At 45.4% G+C, this 17,933-nt stretch overlaps 1 protein-coding gene across 1 annotated transcript in view; it reads left to right on the top strand.

Moving 5' to 3' along the window:
- MTOR (mechanistic target of rapamycin kinase) overlaps positions 1 to 17,933 on the top strand; it is a 109,874-nt gene that overhangs the window by 13,467 nt on the left and 78,474 nt on the right. Inside the window, 14 exon segments of the mRNA XM_023744955.1 lie at positions 308 to 523; positions 855 to 1,060; positions 3,839 to 3,961; positions 4,601 to 4,690; positions 4,813 to 4,905; positions 5,492 to 5,626; positions 5,875 to 6,004; positions 7,747 to 7,997; positions 9,736 to 9,822; positions 13,061 to 13,228; positions 13,930 to 14,042; positions 14,357 to 14,519; positions 15,633 to 15,725; positions 16,403 to 16,549. Coding sequence (XP_023600723.1) covers positions 308 to 523; positions 855 to 1,060; positions 3,839 to 3,961; positions 4,601 to 4,690; positions 4,813 to 4,905; positions 5,492 to 5,626; positions 5,875 to 6,004; positions 7,747 to 7,997; positions 9,736 to 9,822; positions 13,061 to 13,228; positions 13,930 to 14,042; positions 14,357 to 14,519; positions 15,633 to 15,725; positions 16,403 to 16,549 — 2,015 coding nt within the window.

Raw genomic sequence — 17,933 nt, 5'->3', positions numbered from 1 at the left:
CAAGAATTGTTTTACTCTCTGGGGTTGGGTCAGAATAAAACAAAATGATTTATTCTCTGAAGAGAATAAAAGACAGTTAGAATGGGAGAATGCCTTTTTTCTGTCTCCCGGCTCCTCCGCCTCCCTTCTGCCTTTCTAATGATTGAAAGCTCATTGTTAGGAAGAGTTCTGGGTCAGTGTCTTGCTGATCAATATCTTGTTGAAAATTGAATTAGTAGCCACAAAGTGGAAAATGCAGCTAGCAAGTTGCAGACCTGCTGTCTGAAGCAGCAGTGATTGTTCTGTTTTCTCTCTGCTTTATATCCAGGACACTCCCTGACCCAGTTTGTCCGCCACTGTGCGGATCATTTCCTGAACAGTGAGCACAAGGAGATCCGCATGGAAGCCGCCCGCACCTGCTCCCGCCTGCTCACGCCCTCTGTCCACCTCATCAGCGGCCACGCACACGTGGTCAGCCAGACTGCAGTGCAAGTGGTGGCGGACGTGCTCAGCAAGCTGCTCGTGGTTGGGATAACAGATCCCGGTAAAGTTATTAGACAGAAGCAGTCGCGGGAAGCTTGGAGGTTTGGGGCAGTTTCATGGCATGGCCTCTCCAGAGACCTTCAGCCTCATGACGTTCAGCTCTTTCTCTGCCAAGGTGTTAGGTTTGGCTGCTCCATCCTATTGTTGTAAGATAACCTGTCTCTAATTCTATTCTCTTTGTTCCTGTGAGTAGAGAAAGGAACGACAGGTTAGATGAGAGAAGGGTATCTGGAATCCTCTCACGAGGCTGACGGCAGTGGAGGGAACACTGGGGAAGGGCTGGAAGGATGAGCGCATTGAAGAGGTGTTCAAAGGCTCGCTTGTTCTTGCAGACCCTGACATTCGCTACTGTGTCTTGGCATCCCTGGATGAGCGCTTTGATGCACACCTGGCCCAGGCAGAGAATTTGCAGGCCCTGTTTGTGGCCCTGAATGACCAGGTGTTTGAGATCCGGGAGCTGGCCATCTGCACGGTGGGCCGGCTCAGTAGCATGAACCCAGCCTTCGTCATGCCTTTCCTGCGCAAGATGCTCATCCAGGTAATGATATGACAGTCAAAGCTAGAGGCACTGGGAGAGGACTTTTCTCACGACAGCTGTTGGGAGAAAGAGAATTTAAAGACAGGATTGAGATGCCTGGTAAAAGCCACATTTGGCTCCAAGGTCCACGTTTCCCCGGCTTTATAATTGGCAATTCTAGTGTTTATCACCTCAATAAGTCTCTTGTCAGTATGACTCCAGTGTGCCTCTTAGTCCAGACTAACCTCTCACACAGCTCTTTTTCCTGGCAAGTCACCAGCGATTCTATTTCTTGGCGCTCTTCGCCGCAGATGGTCTTCCCAGCACCTCTCTATCCTTCCAGGCTCCTGCTTTTCTTGCTGATGCTAGGTCAAGCACAGAGGCCAAATATGAGGTTCCAGCATTGTTTCTCATAGTTATTGTTCCTGGTCTGTGGTCCCTGGCTTTCATTCTTAAACAGTGTGAGATGCCAAACTAAGCTGCTTGGACTAGAGCCTACGGTAAATCCAGATTGACATTGCTGGTAGAGCCAGTAGGATTTTCTATTCTGGCTGAAACCTGTCTTGACCTACCCAAGTAAGCTTTCTGGCCTCCTGTGAGCGATGCGTGGTTCAGTCCTTCCTGCCTCCAGTTACTTCCACCCACCTTTTCTGGGTCTCAGTGTGGCTCACCCAGTCCTTTCCTATGCCCCCATTTCTACCCTGTCCCCACCTCACCCTCTGCTTCCTGACTCTCCCCCATAGTTTCTTTTGAAATAAACACTTTTCATAACATATAAAGAACTTAAACATAGAAAATCATTAATATATATAATTTTTACCCTAGAGAAACGTTATTTATTCACAATTTGTCATAATTAAAGTGACCATAAATTATATCATCATTCAATAAATTAGAAGATTTTACAGTGGCACTTCTATTTTTAGCCTAATAGTTTACTTATTTAACTGCTGGCTAGGCCTGTGTTAGGAATACCTACTGTTTTGTCTTTTAAAAATAGTTAAGGTTTTGGGAAGAAAAAGAAATCATTGTTGAACCTGTAGTTCAAATCATGCTAAATAAGCTTGATGTAGAAATATCTCCTAGTGAGAACAGCAGTGTGTTAATTCAGTTAACAGACCTTTTGAGCACCTATGTGTTCCAAGGTGTTCCAAGTGTGCTGGGAGCAGGCCAGGTGGAGCCTGCGTTCTCTGGGAGCTTACAGTAAGCTACCAGGCCGCCTTACTGTGCTGGTACTGGGGAGCCTGAAGCACCAGTGAGCGCGCATATCAGGACTGGTCTTAGCCTCCGAAACTCCAAAGTTTAAGTAATTGTTCTGGTTTTGAAGATGCAAATTTTTCCGAGATGAAGTGCACATTTTCATGCCTTGATAGGGACATTACCTAAACGTGCTTCAGCCTTTTCTTGCTGCCTTGGTCATCGAGGTGGGCATTGGGTATTGTGATTAAGGTGCAGTGATGCTCTCTAGCTCTAGAGGTGAGTTTGGGGTACTTTAATTTGGCCCTGTGTTGCCCCAGAGAGTCGTGCTCCCCTCACTGGTACCCATTTCTTCCCAGTCAGCCATCTCTCCTTGCTGTTGTGGGTCTGTTCTTAATATTCCACTCCATCCTCTCTCGCTGCTGTCTGCTGTGACAGGAAAAACAGGCTGCTAAGAGGATCCAGGAAGTCAGGATTAATCTTAAGTCAGTAACCAAGACAAAATATAACACCACATTGTGGACTCCTCCTCTGGGTAGCAGAGTTGGCCTGAGCTTTGTTTTTTCACTTTCCTCACTTTTCAGAGATTTCCTCTGGCAACTTCAACTCTTCAGAAATCTGTCTATAATAAGTTCTTAGCCCGGCCGGCGTGGCTCAGTGGTTGAGCGTCGACCTATGAACCAGGAGGTCACGGGTTCGATTCCCGTTCAAGGCACATGCCTGGGTTGCAGGCTCAATCCCCATTGTGGGGTGTGCAGGAGGCAGCTGATCAATGGTTCTTTCTCATCATTGATGTTTCCTTCTCTCTCTCCCTCTCCCTTCTTCGAATGCAATAAAAAAATATATTTTTTAAAAGTTCTTTTTTTTTTTTATAGCAAAGGTGGAAATTTATTAAGAACAAGTACAGACTCCCACGTGAGGAAAGGGAAAGATTCTCACAGCACAGACTCCCACGTGGGGAGGGGGAAAGAGTCCCCTAAAAAGTTCTCAATGTCTGTGTCACCATGAGCATAACGTGTGATTTGCTAGTGCTTGAAGGATGTCGGTACAATCATGTTATCTCTGTTCATTAAGGTCCTTGGAGATTGATTCTATTGCTATAATCCCTAACTATTTGGGTTTACCTAGATGTGCCTGAAGCCACTACTGAATATCGGTATTTCTCTCAACATCATAGCTGTTCTGACTATTCTCTGATGCCTTTGTCATTATTTATAGGCACTCTTAGTAATTTGCTGTCTGGACAAAGATTTTTTCCAGCAGAGAGCCCTTCCTTCATTCCTCGTTTCTGCAAAACACTGTTCACAGCTATCCCTTCTCAGTCTTTTGTGACTGTGCTGCACTGTTAAAAGCTGTGCTCTGGAGAGGACTGTGGGACCTTGGGGGGTGTGATGGGGAGATGGGGCTGGTTTCAAACAGTTTGTCTTTCAGTCGCTGCTGTCTCCAAGACTGAGCTGCAGAAATGTCCTTTACGTATAGAGTATCAGGCAGCTACCTCATCCACAGTGGAGTTCTGGTTCCTTCTCCTGTCCACACTTTCCCTTTGGCACGCAGTTCCTCTCTGCAATTTCCTCTGCTGCAGTGAGCCGTTCTTCCCTGCAGATTTTGACAGAGCTGGAGCACAGCGGTATTGGAAGAATCAAAGAGCAGAGTGCCCGCATGCTGGGCCACCTAGTCTCCAACGCTCCCCGACTCATCCGCCCTTACATGGAGCCTATTCTGAAGGTAACTCACGACAGACAGACTGGCACTTGCTCTGGGGTGTCTTACGCCTGCTCATTTGGGGTGATGAGACTGTTTCAGTGCTCACTGGAATGATGAACAAACTGGACAATTTCTTTGGTCCCAGGGACAAAGGCCACATCAAGCGCCCTCAGTTAAAGAATCCCAAGAATCTCACAGATTGCAGCAGAAGGTTCTCCTTATAAGAGATATGCTTCAAGCACATCCTCAAATGTGTGCTTGGAAAGAAGTAGGTGGTTTGCAGCATAAAACAGCTCCCCCAAAATGACAAAAAAAAATGAGCTTTAAAATCTGAAACAACATTCAAATTTGAACATGTTAGAGCCATGTGCTGCCTTTCATAACTTATGTGAATTAGGGCAGATGATCACACAGATATAATTTAGAGGAGGCATGGAAAAAGTTTTTAAATCATGGCACTTCCCAGCTCTGTCATGTGTCAAACTTGTGCACAGTATGGAGAAAAGTTTGAAAATCCACTTTCCAGAGAAATCCTGGCTTCATAAACCTAGCAGTAATTTACCCATGACTGAGATTTTCTCTGTGTGAAGTTTGCTTTTATAAAAGAAAGGTTTCTCGTAGACTAACCTGCATTCAGTTTCTCATACTTTGTTTCCATAGGCTTTAATTTTGAAACTGAAGGATCCAGACCCTGATCCAAACCCAGGTGTGATCAATAATGTCTTGGCTACAATAGGAGAGTTGGCTCAGGTAAGGAGACAACTGCCTTTTCCATTGGATGGAAAGAATACTCTTTCACCTCCAAGGAAGTCAAAATACTTCTTAATGTCACAATTTCTAATTTTATCCACTCCCTCTTTTTCATGTTGTAGGTTAGTGGCCTAGAAATGAGGAAGTGGGTTGATGAACTTTTTATTATCATCATGGACATGCTCCAGGACTCCTCTCTGTTGGCCAAAAGGCAGGTGAGTATCACTGAATCCTGACGGCAGGACAGAAGGACAAATTCCATGAGGCCAGGGCCTTGTCTCTCTCAGTCACCGCAGTGTCTCCAGCTAGCATCTAGCACATAATATGTACTCTGGAATATTTGCTGAATGAGAAAAGGGAAGAAAGACTTGGAGCCAGAATTAGCTGTCATCCTGGCTAGGAGTCACTTTCAGTAAGGATCATGGCTGACCAGTGCCATTTCCTCTAGACAAAAGAAAATGCAAATCATCTGTCATGGCCCCAGCCCCTAAAGGGAAAAAGAAAGCCTGGCCTTGGGCTGTGGATGCCAGCAGAGCTTTAGCCTGCCCTCCCCAGCTTGGCTTCCTGTTAGTCATTGAGGTCATTAGGTGACTAGACTAAAATTAAGAGCAGTTTTAATTTCCTTTTGAGTCAGACTTCTATTATTCAGTGAAGCTATGTTTCCTTTTTGATTTAGTGATTGTCATAATGGTTTATAGCCTTGTTTTTATGTCCCAACTCTCAGGATTTCTGTTCATGCGTAGTGTCTTTACTGGAAATTCCTATTGGCTCAACTCACCATGTGAGCTTTTGTCTATCCAGGTGGCCCTGTGGACCCTGGGACAGTTGGTGGCCAGCACTGGCTATGTGGTGGAGCCCTACAGAAAGTACCCCACTTTGCTTGAGGTGCTGCTGAATTTCCTGAAGACTGAGCAGAACCAGGGCACACGGAGAGAGGTAGGGAGCATGGCATGCTTAGTCTTCAAACACTTTGCTGGGAAAATGGAGAGAGACACACAAAAGTTTGTGGCATTAACATGCTCTGACAATGTTGATTAGACTTCCTGTCCCTCTCCATTCTGTTCATGTAGCTGGTCACTGGGTATGAATTGGATATCATGGAACATGAGAAGAATGCCCCTGAGAGCTGTTGTAATCAGATGTTTTGATGAGTGATTTCTTTTTTCTTCCCCTTCCCCACCCAGGCCATTCGGGTGTTAGGGCTTTTGGGGGCCTTGGATCCCTACAAGCACAAAGTGAACATTGGCATGATCGACCAGTCCCGGGACGCTTCTGCTGTCAGCCTGTCAGAATCCAAATCAAGTCAGGATTCCTGTAAGTTGAGGGGACCCATGAGAGACTTGCCAAGTGTTTACCTCGCAGAGCCCTTGCCAGCTATGTTTAGAAAGAGCTGGATAACTATGAAATTAGAGCATATTGACTTTCTTTGCAACTTTGAATGAAAAGTCAGTAGTTTCCTCTTGAATCTTATCAGGAATGCTGCTTCCCTGTGCTCCAGAGTCCTCATATCTATCCAGGTTCTTTGTCAAGGGTCAACAGGCTAAGTCTGTACTCACATTTTTTGGGCCGATGAGAGAGATGTAAAATACCACCCCAACATTTCTGTTCACATCTCATGCTTTGTTAGTGCTTCTCTATTTTCTATTGTTTTCTATTCCCATGGCACCCAAGGAGGAAGAGGGTAGAATTTAATTGATAGGAAAATCTGAGGCAAGGCTCAGGAGCCTGGAAACACGAGTAGCAATCAGATTCCAGGGCTCTTCTGTCCATCAAGTGGTCTGGCCCTAGAGCCTCTTTGCCTTTGGACATATTGCCTAAGACAGTGATGGCGAACCTATGACACGCGTGTCAGAGGTGACGCGCGAACTCATTTTTTTGGTTGATTTTTCTTTGTTAAATGGCATTTAAATATATAAAATAAATATCAAAAATATAAGTCTTTGTTTTACTATGGTTGCAAAGATCAAAAAATTTCTATATGTGACACGGCACCAGAGTTAAGTTAGGGTTTTTCAAAATGCTGACATGCCGAGCTCAAAAGGTTCGCCATCACTGGCCTAAGAGCTTGGATAGGGTGTGGGGATGCAGGAGAATTTAAAAAATAATAATAATTTTTATTGAATTTAGAGAGGAAGGGAGAGATAGAAACATTAATGATGAGAGAGAATTATTGATTGGCTGCCTCCTGCATGTCCCCTACTGGGGATTGAGCCTGCAACCCAGGCATGTGCCCTTGACTGGAATCGAACCTGGGACTCTTTAGTCCGCAGGCCGACGCTCTATCCACTGAGCCAAACGGGCTAGGGTGAGAATTTTCTAATCATACCCATTGTTCATCACGGCAGGCTTATTTCCAAGTGTGGAAGTTCACCAATGACTCTCCCACTATCCAGCAAAATGTTTTTACCCAAAATAAAATAATTTGTTCCTAAGTTCTATGGATGGGATCATGTTGCTTCCAATTTGTTCTTCCATGTTATTGAAGTGTACCTGTGATGTTTCCCTGTCAAGAGCAGAGCCTGAGCCATGTCCCTCCATGTGTTCCCCTTACTCAGCAATGCCAATCATCCAGTCTTACCCTGTCCTTACTGTACCGTAAACCACCCACCCCAAGTCTTTGAGATCCTTGTTCAGGTCAGGTAGCATTTGCCACTCACTTGTCTCAGTTGCTGTGGGGACCAAGCAACTGCTGAACAGATGTTTGCCTAATTTAATTCCCTTTATTTTCATTTGGGAGAGTAATTATTTTTATAGATGGTTTCAGCTACAAAGTTGTGAACTGTAGTGGTAAGAAGCAATTTAAAGGAAACCCATCATGTACTGTTTTAGGCTCTAGTGGTTTAGGTAATAGGAAAGCCAAAAACTGTTTAGTCCTTGATGCTGAGGATCTATCCACTGGTTCCTACTATATCCTGTATTTCCAATGGTGTTGGACCAAGGGGAAGGATATGAATGCTCATGGCAGTCAGGAGGTTTTTTTATTGTTAACCAAACCATGCTTTGCCTGAAGTCAGTTGTGTCATGTACAGCTCATGATTCTCGTTGTCCTGTCCTAGCTGACTACAGCACCAGTGAAATGCTGGTCAACATGGGAAACCTGCCTCTGGACGAATTCTACCCAGCCGTGTCCATGGTGGCCCTGATGCGGATCTTCCGAGACCAGTCCCTCTCGCACCATCATACCATGGTTGTCCAGGCCATCACCTTCATCTTCAAGTCCCTGGGGCTCAAGTGTGTGCAGTTCCTGCCCCAGGTCATGCCCACATACCTGAATGTCATTCGGGTCTGTGATGGGGCCATCCGGGAAGTAAGTAGCTAAAACTTCAACCCTTGCTCCTCCCTGCTCTAAGCCACACCTGAATGGAAGGTTCGTCTGTTCCTAAGCTTCCTAATAATGCACTCTGCTGGCTCTTGAACCTGATGCCTCTCCTCTTCCTGTTTTTCCTCCAGAGTAGATTTTCTATCTTCTTTCAGGTTTTGTATAACAAAAATTTAACTAAAGAACCATATACTTAGAGGCTCATGTTCCTCGATGTCTGTAATGTACTTTTATAGGAACCATTTCACGAAAACTGTCTGCAGTGATTCTGTGAGGAGGTGGCCAGGAAATAGGTAGGGATAGCTCTACTGAGTTAAACCTGTGCCATGCAGTGACCAGTTCTAACCACCTTCGAATCCATTGGTGTCCCTGTCATTAGAAACAACTAAATTCGCTTTAAGCCCAATCCCGTATGTCCTGTCAATCTCACCTCTTCAGTTAATGAGTTCTGTAATTTTGTTACTCACTATTTAAAGTACTTTATTTATCCCCAACTTAGCCAGGTTTCAGATTGTGAGTAAGAGTGAAAATATGTATGTTCATCACTAAATTATTCTTTCTTTCTTTCTTTTTTTAAAAAAATATATTTTATTGATTTCTTACAGAGAGGAAGGGGGAGGGACAGAGAGCTCAAAACATCGATGAGAGAGATACATCGATCAGCCGCCTCCTGCACACTCCCCACTGGGGAAATGCGTGCAACCAAGGTACATGCCCTTGACCAGAATCGAACCCGGGACCCTTGAGTCTGAAGGCCGACGCTCTATCCACTGAGCCAAACCAGTTAGGGCACTAAATTATTCTTGATAATGGAGGGCAGCAAAGACATAAGAGAGCTATAAAAATACTTTGGGGATAAAAGTCTTTTGGGGGAAGAGCATTTAGAATATGATTTACTTAATATTGAAGATCATAACAAAATAAAAACTACACCCTGAAGACCTCTTTTACCTGGAAAGTACTTGGGGTTTCTCTTCCCTAAGTCCTCCTTATTCCCAACTTTATTTAGTGGATGGCATTTTTACTTACAGTTGCAAGGTATCAACCTAAATAGAATTTCCTTATCCCATCCCTTCCCCAATTTGCTTGCTGTTTTAATTTTTTAGAGGCAGTTAACTTAATAATTAAGACCTAATTAATTGAGTTAATTACTGAAAATGCATTTCAGTGCCCATAATTGTATTATATAGTTGTATTTATTTTTAGAAAGTAATTGGTAGTGAATTAGAGTTGAATAAACAAAAGGTACATTTATAGTTGATTAAAGTTTTTTGTTAACTTTGGAGTCTGGTGACTTAAGAAATTCTTCAGTGATAGCTGACATTCATTGAGCACTTGGCAGTATTCATGTTCCTGTTCTAGTGCTTTCCAGGTATTATCCCATTTAACTCCGTTTTTCCTCTGAAGGAGGAAATGAAGGCTGGGCGCAGAGAAGTGAAATAAAGTTCACAAAACTAATAGGTGCTAGAATGGCTCACACTAGTCAGTCTGGCCCCAAAGCCCCTGCTCTGCAGGAACTGGTGTGCCTGATGTATGAAGCCATTGACGGTTATTTCTAGCCCCCGCTACTATCACCACCAAATGTTTTAAAACTTTGAACTTAGTAGATAGAATGGTGTGGAAACTGATTCCATTGTTGTCTTTATTCATTCACATGGGCTTCAGGTGAACCTGGGAGTTCTGCGTCCTTCCTGGTACCAATGTGCTGACCTCTTCTCTGTTTCAGTTTCTGTTCCAGCAGCTGGGAATGTTGGTGTCCTTTGTGAAGAGCCACATCAGACCTTATATGGATGAAATAGTCACCCTCATGAGAGTGAGTAGAAATTAATGCCTTGGTCTGCTCATCAGTGTTGGGTCTGTGAACTCGGAGCAGGTTTGGATAAGGTGGACATTCTTCCATGGGTCCTGGTAGAACTCTTACAACCCAAGTATAAGCCGGAGGAAGGTGTCCCACTGACTTAGGAAAGGGGGCAGAGGGTTATTGCTGCAGGCTCCCAGGTACAAAAGAACCGGTGTGAAGTCTGCAGAGGAATCCTGAGGCAATTGTTCTGCCAGAAATAGGCTCTTGAGTTCTTTGCCTCACACACAACAAAGCAATTTCACTTAATATCACAACAGTGCTTTGCTATTCCCATGAAAGCCCTCTTTCTAACTCCCATAAAACCAGGGGCCTGAGAGCTCTGGGGACTGGGTCTCCTGTGCTCTTGAGTATGATGGACTCCTGTCAGGCACCGAGGAAGAAGGTGCTGCTTCCCCTGCTGCCTTCAAAGGCATAAATGCTGCCTCTGACTGCAGTGGCACATGCAGAAAGGCTCACGTCCCAGGTTTTATAACGTGCTTTCAGCAGGTGCAGGACTCCCCATTGATGGCAATAGAGATTTTCTATTTGAGTGTGAGGCCTGCTTCCTGCTGTTCTATATAATTTAAATGTCTCTGTTGGGAAGGTTGCTTGCAGAGAGGGCTGTGTCCTCAAAGAATTAGAAGACAATTCTTCCATTGATTTCTTTTCTTCTATACCAGCCCTTTGTAGTTAGCTTGGAAGAAGCAGCAGGACTAAAATCAAAGTGGCTGGCTTCAAAAATGGAACTTCCCGAAACTGGGTCTCAGAACTGAAAACTCCTCCATGTGTGAATAATTAAAGCCGCTCTGTTCCCTGGCTGCTGCCACAGCAGCTCTGTACATGGAAGAGCCAGGCAGAATGCTAAAGAGCCTGGCGGATGGTCCTGGGGGAGGGGGGAGGGGGAAGGAGTGTACTTGTGTTTGAAGCTGAAGTGATCTGTGACTTATCCCCAAAAATACTAATGACCAAAACAGAGGGATTTGAGTCAGGGAGCCTCACACCTGAAAAATACAGCCTTTATTTCTTCCAAGATAGAGAAGGTGCAACAGGCTCCTTTTTTGGCTGTTGATCCTGGGTGTTTTAATGAGCTCCCCTGAGCCCAGGAAGAGAGCAGTCTTTGTGAACACTGATCCAGCCCACATCCCTGGGCAGGCTGCCTGGCTTCTTTGAGTAGAGCAACCCCTGTGAGGAGCCGAGAGAATACAGTGGGGAGGTAGGGGAGCTTTCTCTAAAGAAGGCAGAGTGTAGTACAAGTGAATGAACATCAGAAAAACGGTGGAGACTGTAAGATCTGTGGTGTTTCTTTGGCAAAGCTTTCTTATCTAGAGAAAAAATAGCTTTTCCAAAGAGATTACTTCTCGCTCCAAGCAGAGAGAAAGAACGTTTTACCAGCATCTTTTAGTATGGTTTTTACTTTCTAAACTATTATACTTTTTAAAAAAATTTAAGTACCTTATGCTTCTATATAAAGTCTTTCTCTTGAGAGGTTATCCTTTGTTTTTATTGATTTCTACTCTGAATTATTTGGGGGCCCAGGAGTATTAATAGGCATGTGTTGCCATCATTATGGTTTCTGTTATCAGAAGGTCTCCTGTGGAGGTTCCAAAGAAGGCAGGAGGCAGCTGTCTTTTTTAGTTGACTTTAAGTGACTGCTTTTCCTGGAGTCAGAGACTTGGACCAATTTGCCTCGCACTGCTGAGGCAGAATCTGTGTCCAGTTGACCAAATTTTTATTTTAGTAACTTTTATAGAATCTATATATATAAAAGCCTAAGTGACCTTCCGACCAGTAGCTATGATGTGCAATCATAACCAGGGGGCAGATGCTCAACACAGGAGCTGCCGAGCTGCGGTGACTTTGCAGCTGCAATTCTCGGGTGATGCACCCGGAACCAGAGAGGAGGGAGCCTGCGGGTGCGTCACCCAAGAACCGCCCTCTCACAATCTGGGACCCCTTGGGGGATGTCAGAGAGCCGGTTTCGGCCTGATCCCCACATGCCAGGCCAAGAGACCTCACTTGGCAGAGAGACCCCACTCACTCTGCAGACGCCCTTCGAGCCACAGTGCCACCCCAGGTGCGGCCGGTGCCACCCCAGGAGTGACTGCGGGTGGTTGGCTCCAGGGCATGTCCGGCCCATCTCACCCAGTCCCGCCCCACTGGCCACCTTCTAATTTTCTTTCAATGTGCACAAATTCATGCACCCGGCCTCTAGTATAATCATATGGGTATAGAAAGTGCTTTTTTTTTTTTTAAAGATGTTTTTATTGATTTTTTAGAGAAAGGGAGGAAGGGAGGGAGGGAGGGAGGGAGATAGAGAAACAGAAACATTGATGAGAGAGCAACATCATCAATCAGCTGCCTCCTGCACACCCCCCACGGGACCAAGCCTGCAACCCAGGCGTGTACCCTGACCAGGAATCAAACTGGCGGCTTTTGTTCCCTGGGTGGATGCTCAACCATTGAGCTACACCAGCCAGGTGAAAAGTGCTTCTTTTGTGCCACTATCCAGGCCTGAAAATGATACTGGACAGTTGTAAGATGATAACCAACAAAGTCTAAATTCAGAAAGGGCAGGACACCTTGTTACAGTGGAATAGCCCTTTGGGAGAGACCAGGTGATACCCAAAGTAAAGAATCCACCCTGGACTCCTTGAGAGCTCCAGGTGACGTATACTTAGTCATTTGTTTGTTCTGTAAAGGTGTGTTTGGCTGGAATATGCCATGTGCTCTACTAGATTCTGGGGAGATGGGTGGATCAAAGGGGTTCTTGCCCTTAACTAGCTTACAGTCTAGCAGAGGAAGAGTTGCAATGAGAATTATTACAGGTGCTAGAATAAGGAGGGCAAAGGGACCCAACATGGGTAACGGAAGGAGAGTAGGAAAGCCTTCATAGAAGTGAGGCTTGAGTCAGGTCTAGAAAGAGGTGCTCAACTCTTGCTCAGCTAAGAGGCGGGATTCTAGGTAAAGAGCAGCATGAGCAAAGCACAGAAGAGCACAAGTAGCCTTGTGCATTCAGAGAAATGCAGTTTTAATTTGTTCACTGTCACTGTGACAGAATACAAGGAGGCCCAGGGAGAGGAGGAGAGGAAAAGGGTTTATCTTGGGGCGGACCGTGCTCAGTATGTTTTTGCTCCTTTTAGCCATCTCAGTTCCTTGGTTCATACCTCAGCAGAGGGAAACCTGACTTTGCTCCGCTCTCCCCTCTTTATAGGAATTCTGGGTCATGAACACCTCAATCCAGAGCACGATCATTCTTCTTATTGAGCAAATTGTGGTAGCTCTTGGGGGTGAATTTAAGCTGTACCTGCCCCAGCTGATCCCACACATGCTACGGGTCTTTATGCATGACAACAGCGCAGGCCGCACCGTCTCCATCAAGGTGAGTAGCCAGAACTTCCTCTAGAGCAGCGGTTCTCAACCTGTGGGTCGAGACCCCTTTGGCGGTCAAACGACCCTTTCACAGGGGTCGCCTAAGACCATCCTGCGTATCAGATATTTACATTACGATTCATAACAGTAGCAACATTACAGTTATGAAGTAGCAACAAAAATAATTGTATGGTTGGGTCACAACATGAGGAACTGTATTTAAAGTGCCAGAAGGTTGAGAACCACTGCTCTACAGAGATTTCCAGCATCCATCAAGGTCAGCTAGGAGACAAGACCCTGTTCTGAGTGTCAGGGTGGTGCTTGGTTCACAAGACTGACTCCAAAGAATACTAATACCTGCTACACACAGCTTACAGTTTCAGAATGTGTACTGTGCTTGATTATCCTTATGTTTTGTCTCCTTTAATGGATTATTTTTGTTAAATGTTTTATCTCAGACCAATTTTTTCAGTTGTCTAGCATCGGATTCCTTACCAATTGAAATAAGCTCAGAGAAAGCAAAGTAATCTGTAAGCAAAATAAAATGAGGGGAGAAAATGCTGCCGAAAGAATGTAGTTCAAAGCTACTTAATAAAGGCTTTTCAGAGGCCCCACAGAATTTGAATTCCCCATAGCACTGCCCCTCCATGTACTTCAGTACTTGACCCCTGACCTCACCTGTCCGTCGCTGTGCCTTTGCTCCCTCTGCAGTTGCTGACTGCAATCCAGCTGTTCGGCGCCAACCTGGACGACTATCTTCACTTGTTGTTGCCTCCCATCGTGAAGCTGTTTGATGCCCCTGAAGTTCCACTGCCGTCTCGGAAGTAAGCACCTGCTCTTTGGGAGGAACAGTCAGCAGGCCTTTAGCATTTTGTTGAAAATGTCCCGTTTTAAAATTCCCAGGCCATCTTTTGTTGTTGTTATTGCAACTCCCATTATTTTAGTCCAGAAATGTTCCAGATTTATGGAAATCTTAACTGTCCCCATCCCACTGAAATATATGTTAGATCCATGTCACCCAAAATCCCTCAGAAGCCATCCCTCCCCATTCGGCACTGATTGCTAAGGTAGCCCTCGGCCACTTCTCTTCCTTTGGGGTTATATGTTGGCAGTTACTGTATGTCAGCGATTGTTACAGGGCAGCTCTGGAGACAGTGGACCGCCTGACGGAGTCCTTGGATTTCACCGACTACGCCTCCCGGATCATTCACCCGATTGTTCGAACCCTGGACCAGTGCCCAGAACTGCGTCCCACAGCCATGGACACGTTGTCTTCCCTCGTCTTCCAGCTGGGGAAGAAGGTAAGGCCGTCTCCACGGACACACTCTTCTGCCTGCCTTTGGAAGAAGACGGAACTTCTCCATCTGTTAGTCTGTAGGCCTTACACTCTGTCAGAAAACTAGGAATTATGGGCGCTTTTTTTTCTCCCTTTATTCAGCAAATATTTATTGAGCCGCCTATGTGGCGGGTGAAGTGCTGCTCTGGGGATAACCTAATAAACAGAATAACGTCCTGGTTTTCACAGAGCTTACATTCCAATGAAGCCGAAGTTAGTACACTCAGTTTGTCTCATAAGAGTGGTGGAGGGAGTGGGAGAGATGCTGTTTATTCAGGGCAGGCAGGGAGGATCTCTTAAGTTGACAATTGAGCAGAGATCTAAATAAAGTAAAGGCCCAATCCCAGAGAGTTGGGTGCAGGCAGAAGGAATAGCAGTGCAAGGGTGGGAGATGGCAGCGTGCTTGAAGAGTCAAGGAACAGCAGGAGAGCAGTGAGACTTCAGAGGAGGAAACAGGGAAAGTGCTTAGAAAAGGTCCGAGATAAGGCAGGGCTGGGTTGGGGCATGGAAACTTGGTGTGTAGGCTGGCAATATTCAAAATATAGTCCCAGATGAGCAGTGTCCTAATCTACATAGCTGGGAGCTGTTAGAAATGCAGATGCTCGGCCTCAGCCCAGACCCACTGAACCGGACACTCTGGCTATAGAGCCAACAATCTGGTTTCATAAGCCCCCCAACCCCCTGCGGTGATTCTGATGCCATTTGCACATGATTGTTGTAGCCATTGTACTTTGGCTTTTACTCCAAGAGCCAAGACTGGAAGTCTCTGGAGGATTTTGAGCACAGGACGACTATTATCTGACCTAAGATTTTTAAATGATTCCTCTCAATGCCGTGTGGAAGAATAGACTAGGCCATGAATGGAAGCAGAGAAGCTGTTAAAAGGCTGTTGCAGTAACCCAGATGGAAGCTGATGTGGATAGATTTATAGCAGGAGAGGGTGAAAAGATTCTTCTGAATACCACAGAGCTAGCCCCACACTCAGAAGAAATAGCTATAATGTAGTGGGGGTAATGTTCTTTTCTCAACTTCCCACTCTCCAAAGTAATGGTTTCTGATCTCCTTCCTCCTGTTATAGTACCAGATTTTCATTCCAATGGTGAATAAAGTTCTGGTGCGACACCGAATCAACCATCAGCGCTATGATGTCCTCATCTGCAGAATTGTCAAGGTGAATTGCACTTCATTTTTGTTTCTAAATCCCTTGTCGTCTTTCCTATTGGTATTTTTGTAATCTTACCTATGGGACTATATCTACTTTTTTAGTTCTCAACCAGGGATTGGCCAAAAAAAAAGTACATTTTTTTTTCAGGTTTGCAGGCTACTAGTATGTGGTCTCTGTTGAAACCACTCAGCTCTGCCGCTGCCTCCTAAAAGCAGCTATATGCACACATACGAATGACCCTGGTTGCATACCAGTAATATTTTACTTATGGACACCAAAATACAGTGCTCTGATAATTTAATATGTTACAAAATAGTCATCATCTTTTGATATTTTCAGCCATTTAAAAATGGAAAAACCATTCTTGGCTCTTGGGCCACACAGACACGGGCTGCGGACTCTTTGCTGCCCCTGCTCCTCATCACTTCACCATTGCTCACAGTTGCTTCCTCTGTGCCAGTTGCATGCACATACTCCTGTCAGTGCTTGTCAGTGACCTAGAGTGACCAACGCAGACTGGTCTGCAGTGGGGAATACAGCCTCATTTTGTCCATACTTGGAGCCATGCCTACCTCAGTCCTGGCTCGTCCAGAAGGTGTGACCCTCGCAGAGCTTAAGGATGTTTTCCAAACTGAGAGCACCTTGTGGAGTGGCAGGTCTTGTCTGTCAATCTCTGGTTGCAGGGCTACACCCTGGCCGATGAAGAGGAGGACCCTTTGATTTACCAGCATCGAATGTTGAGGAGTGGCCAAGGCGATGCATTGGCTAGCGGACCAGTAGAAACGGGACCCATGAAGAAACTGCACGTCAGCACCATCAACCTCCAAAAGGCAGGTCTATCGTTTCTTGGGAGACTTGGAAAGAAAAGCCCTGCTCTTCTCTCTTGCTCAAAGCTTTCAGTGCTTGCTACCTTTTGTTAAAAACAACCAAAGACCAGCCCAGGAATTTTTCTGAAAATCTAGATACCATGAACTCAGGTCATTTTGTCTTTCTTGGGGTAGCTGAATTATAATTCTTTTTTATTTTTATTTATTTTTTTAATATATTTTTATTGATTTCAGAGAGGAAGGAAGAGAGAGAGAGATAGAAACATCCACGATGAGAGAGAATCATGGATCGGCTGCCTCCTGCAAGTCCCCCACTGGGGATCAAGCCCACAACCTGGGCATGTGCCCTTGACCGGAATCGAACCTGGGACCTTTCAGTTCGCAGGCTGACGCTCTATCCACTGAGCCAAACCGGCTAGGGCTATAATTCTTTTTTATTAGAGGGAAAATAAAGAACAAAGTGGCCTTTTGTGCTCCCTTGGAGCTTTGATAATAAAACGTTTTGTTGCAAATAACGTTTGTTACATGAATGAAACACAGCCAGTGAGCCTCCTAGTTAGCACTGAGACTGATGCAGGCTTTTTAAAGCAGGGCTTCTCAGACTTCTCGGGCACGTGGGGCTTACCAACCGCTTTAACCGCTTGTTAAAATGCTTGTTCTGATTCACGCGGGTTGAAGTCAGGCCTGATACTTTGCATTTCTAACAAATGCCTAAGCTACTGGTTCACAGAACACAGAGTAGCTATACTGACCAACGCTTGGGACATAACCAGCTGATGTATGCCATCAGCCATACACTTCCAAACAGGCAGTTTCATAACCTCTGTAATGGATCTGAGCAGAATAATCATAGTTATATCACTGGCTTTGAAGTAAATACACCAGGTTGCTTATTTTCCCCACTTTGCATTAGTCTTTTGTGCTTCTGGGGAGTGTAAGCGGTTCGCAGTTTGGAGTTTAACATGGTATTCCTCACCGTCTGTTAGCAGCTGACCCAAGGCAGCTAGCTGCACTTAGAGTGTAGCCGCAGATCAAGGTGAGGAACTGGGTCCCAACTGACCCTTCTCTTCTTGGCCAAGCCCATAAAGATGTGAGCGCAGACCTGTGGGCATGTGTTCACACACAGTTCAGCACATTTGGGGCTTATTACTGACTGTGATGTCAGTCTTTACCCACCCAGACAGCTTAAAATGACCACTGCTGAGAGACGTATGATAGTTTCAGATGGCCTGGTGAGCTATCCCTGGGTCAGGAGTGACAGTTTTCCCGCTGTGGGCTTTGGACTGCTGGTCCCAGACTCGAGGAGGAAGAGAAAGGTCATCAGCCACCTGGCATTCCCAGGCAGTTTTGAGGCCACCCTATTGACACCTCACACTTGAGGGAAGGA

This window comes from Myotis lucifugus, unplaced genomic scaffold, assembly GCF_000147115.1.
Source record: "Myotis lucifugus unplaced genomic scaffold, Myoluc2.0 scaffold_501, whole genome shotgun sequence".
Lineage (NCBI taxonomy): Eukaryota > Metazoa > Chordata > Mammalia > Chiroptera > Vespertilionidae > Myotis > Myotis lucifugus.
This window is presented reverse-complemented; position numbering and strand designations above follow the sequence as displayed.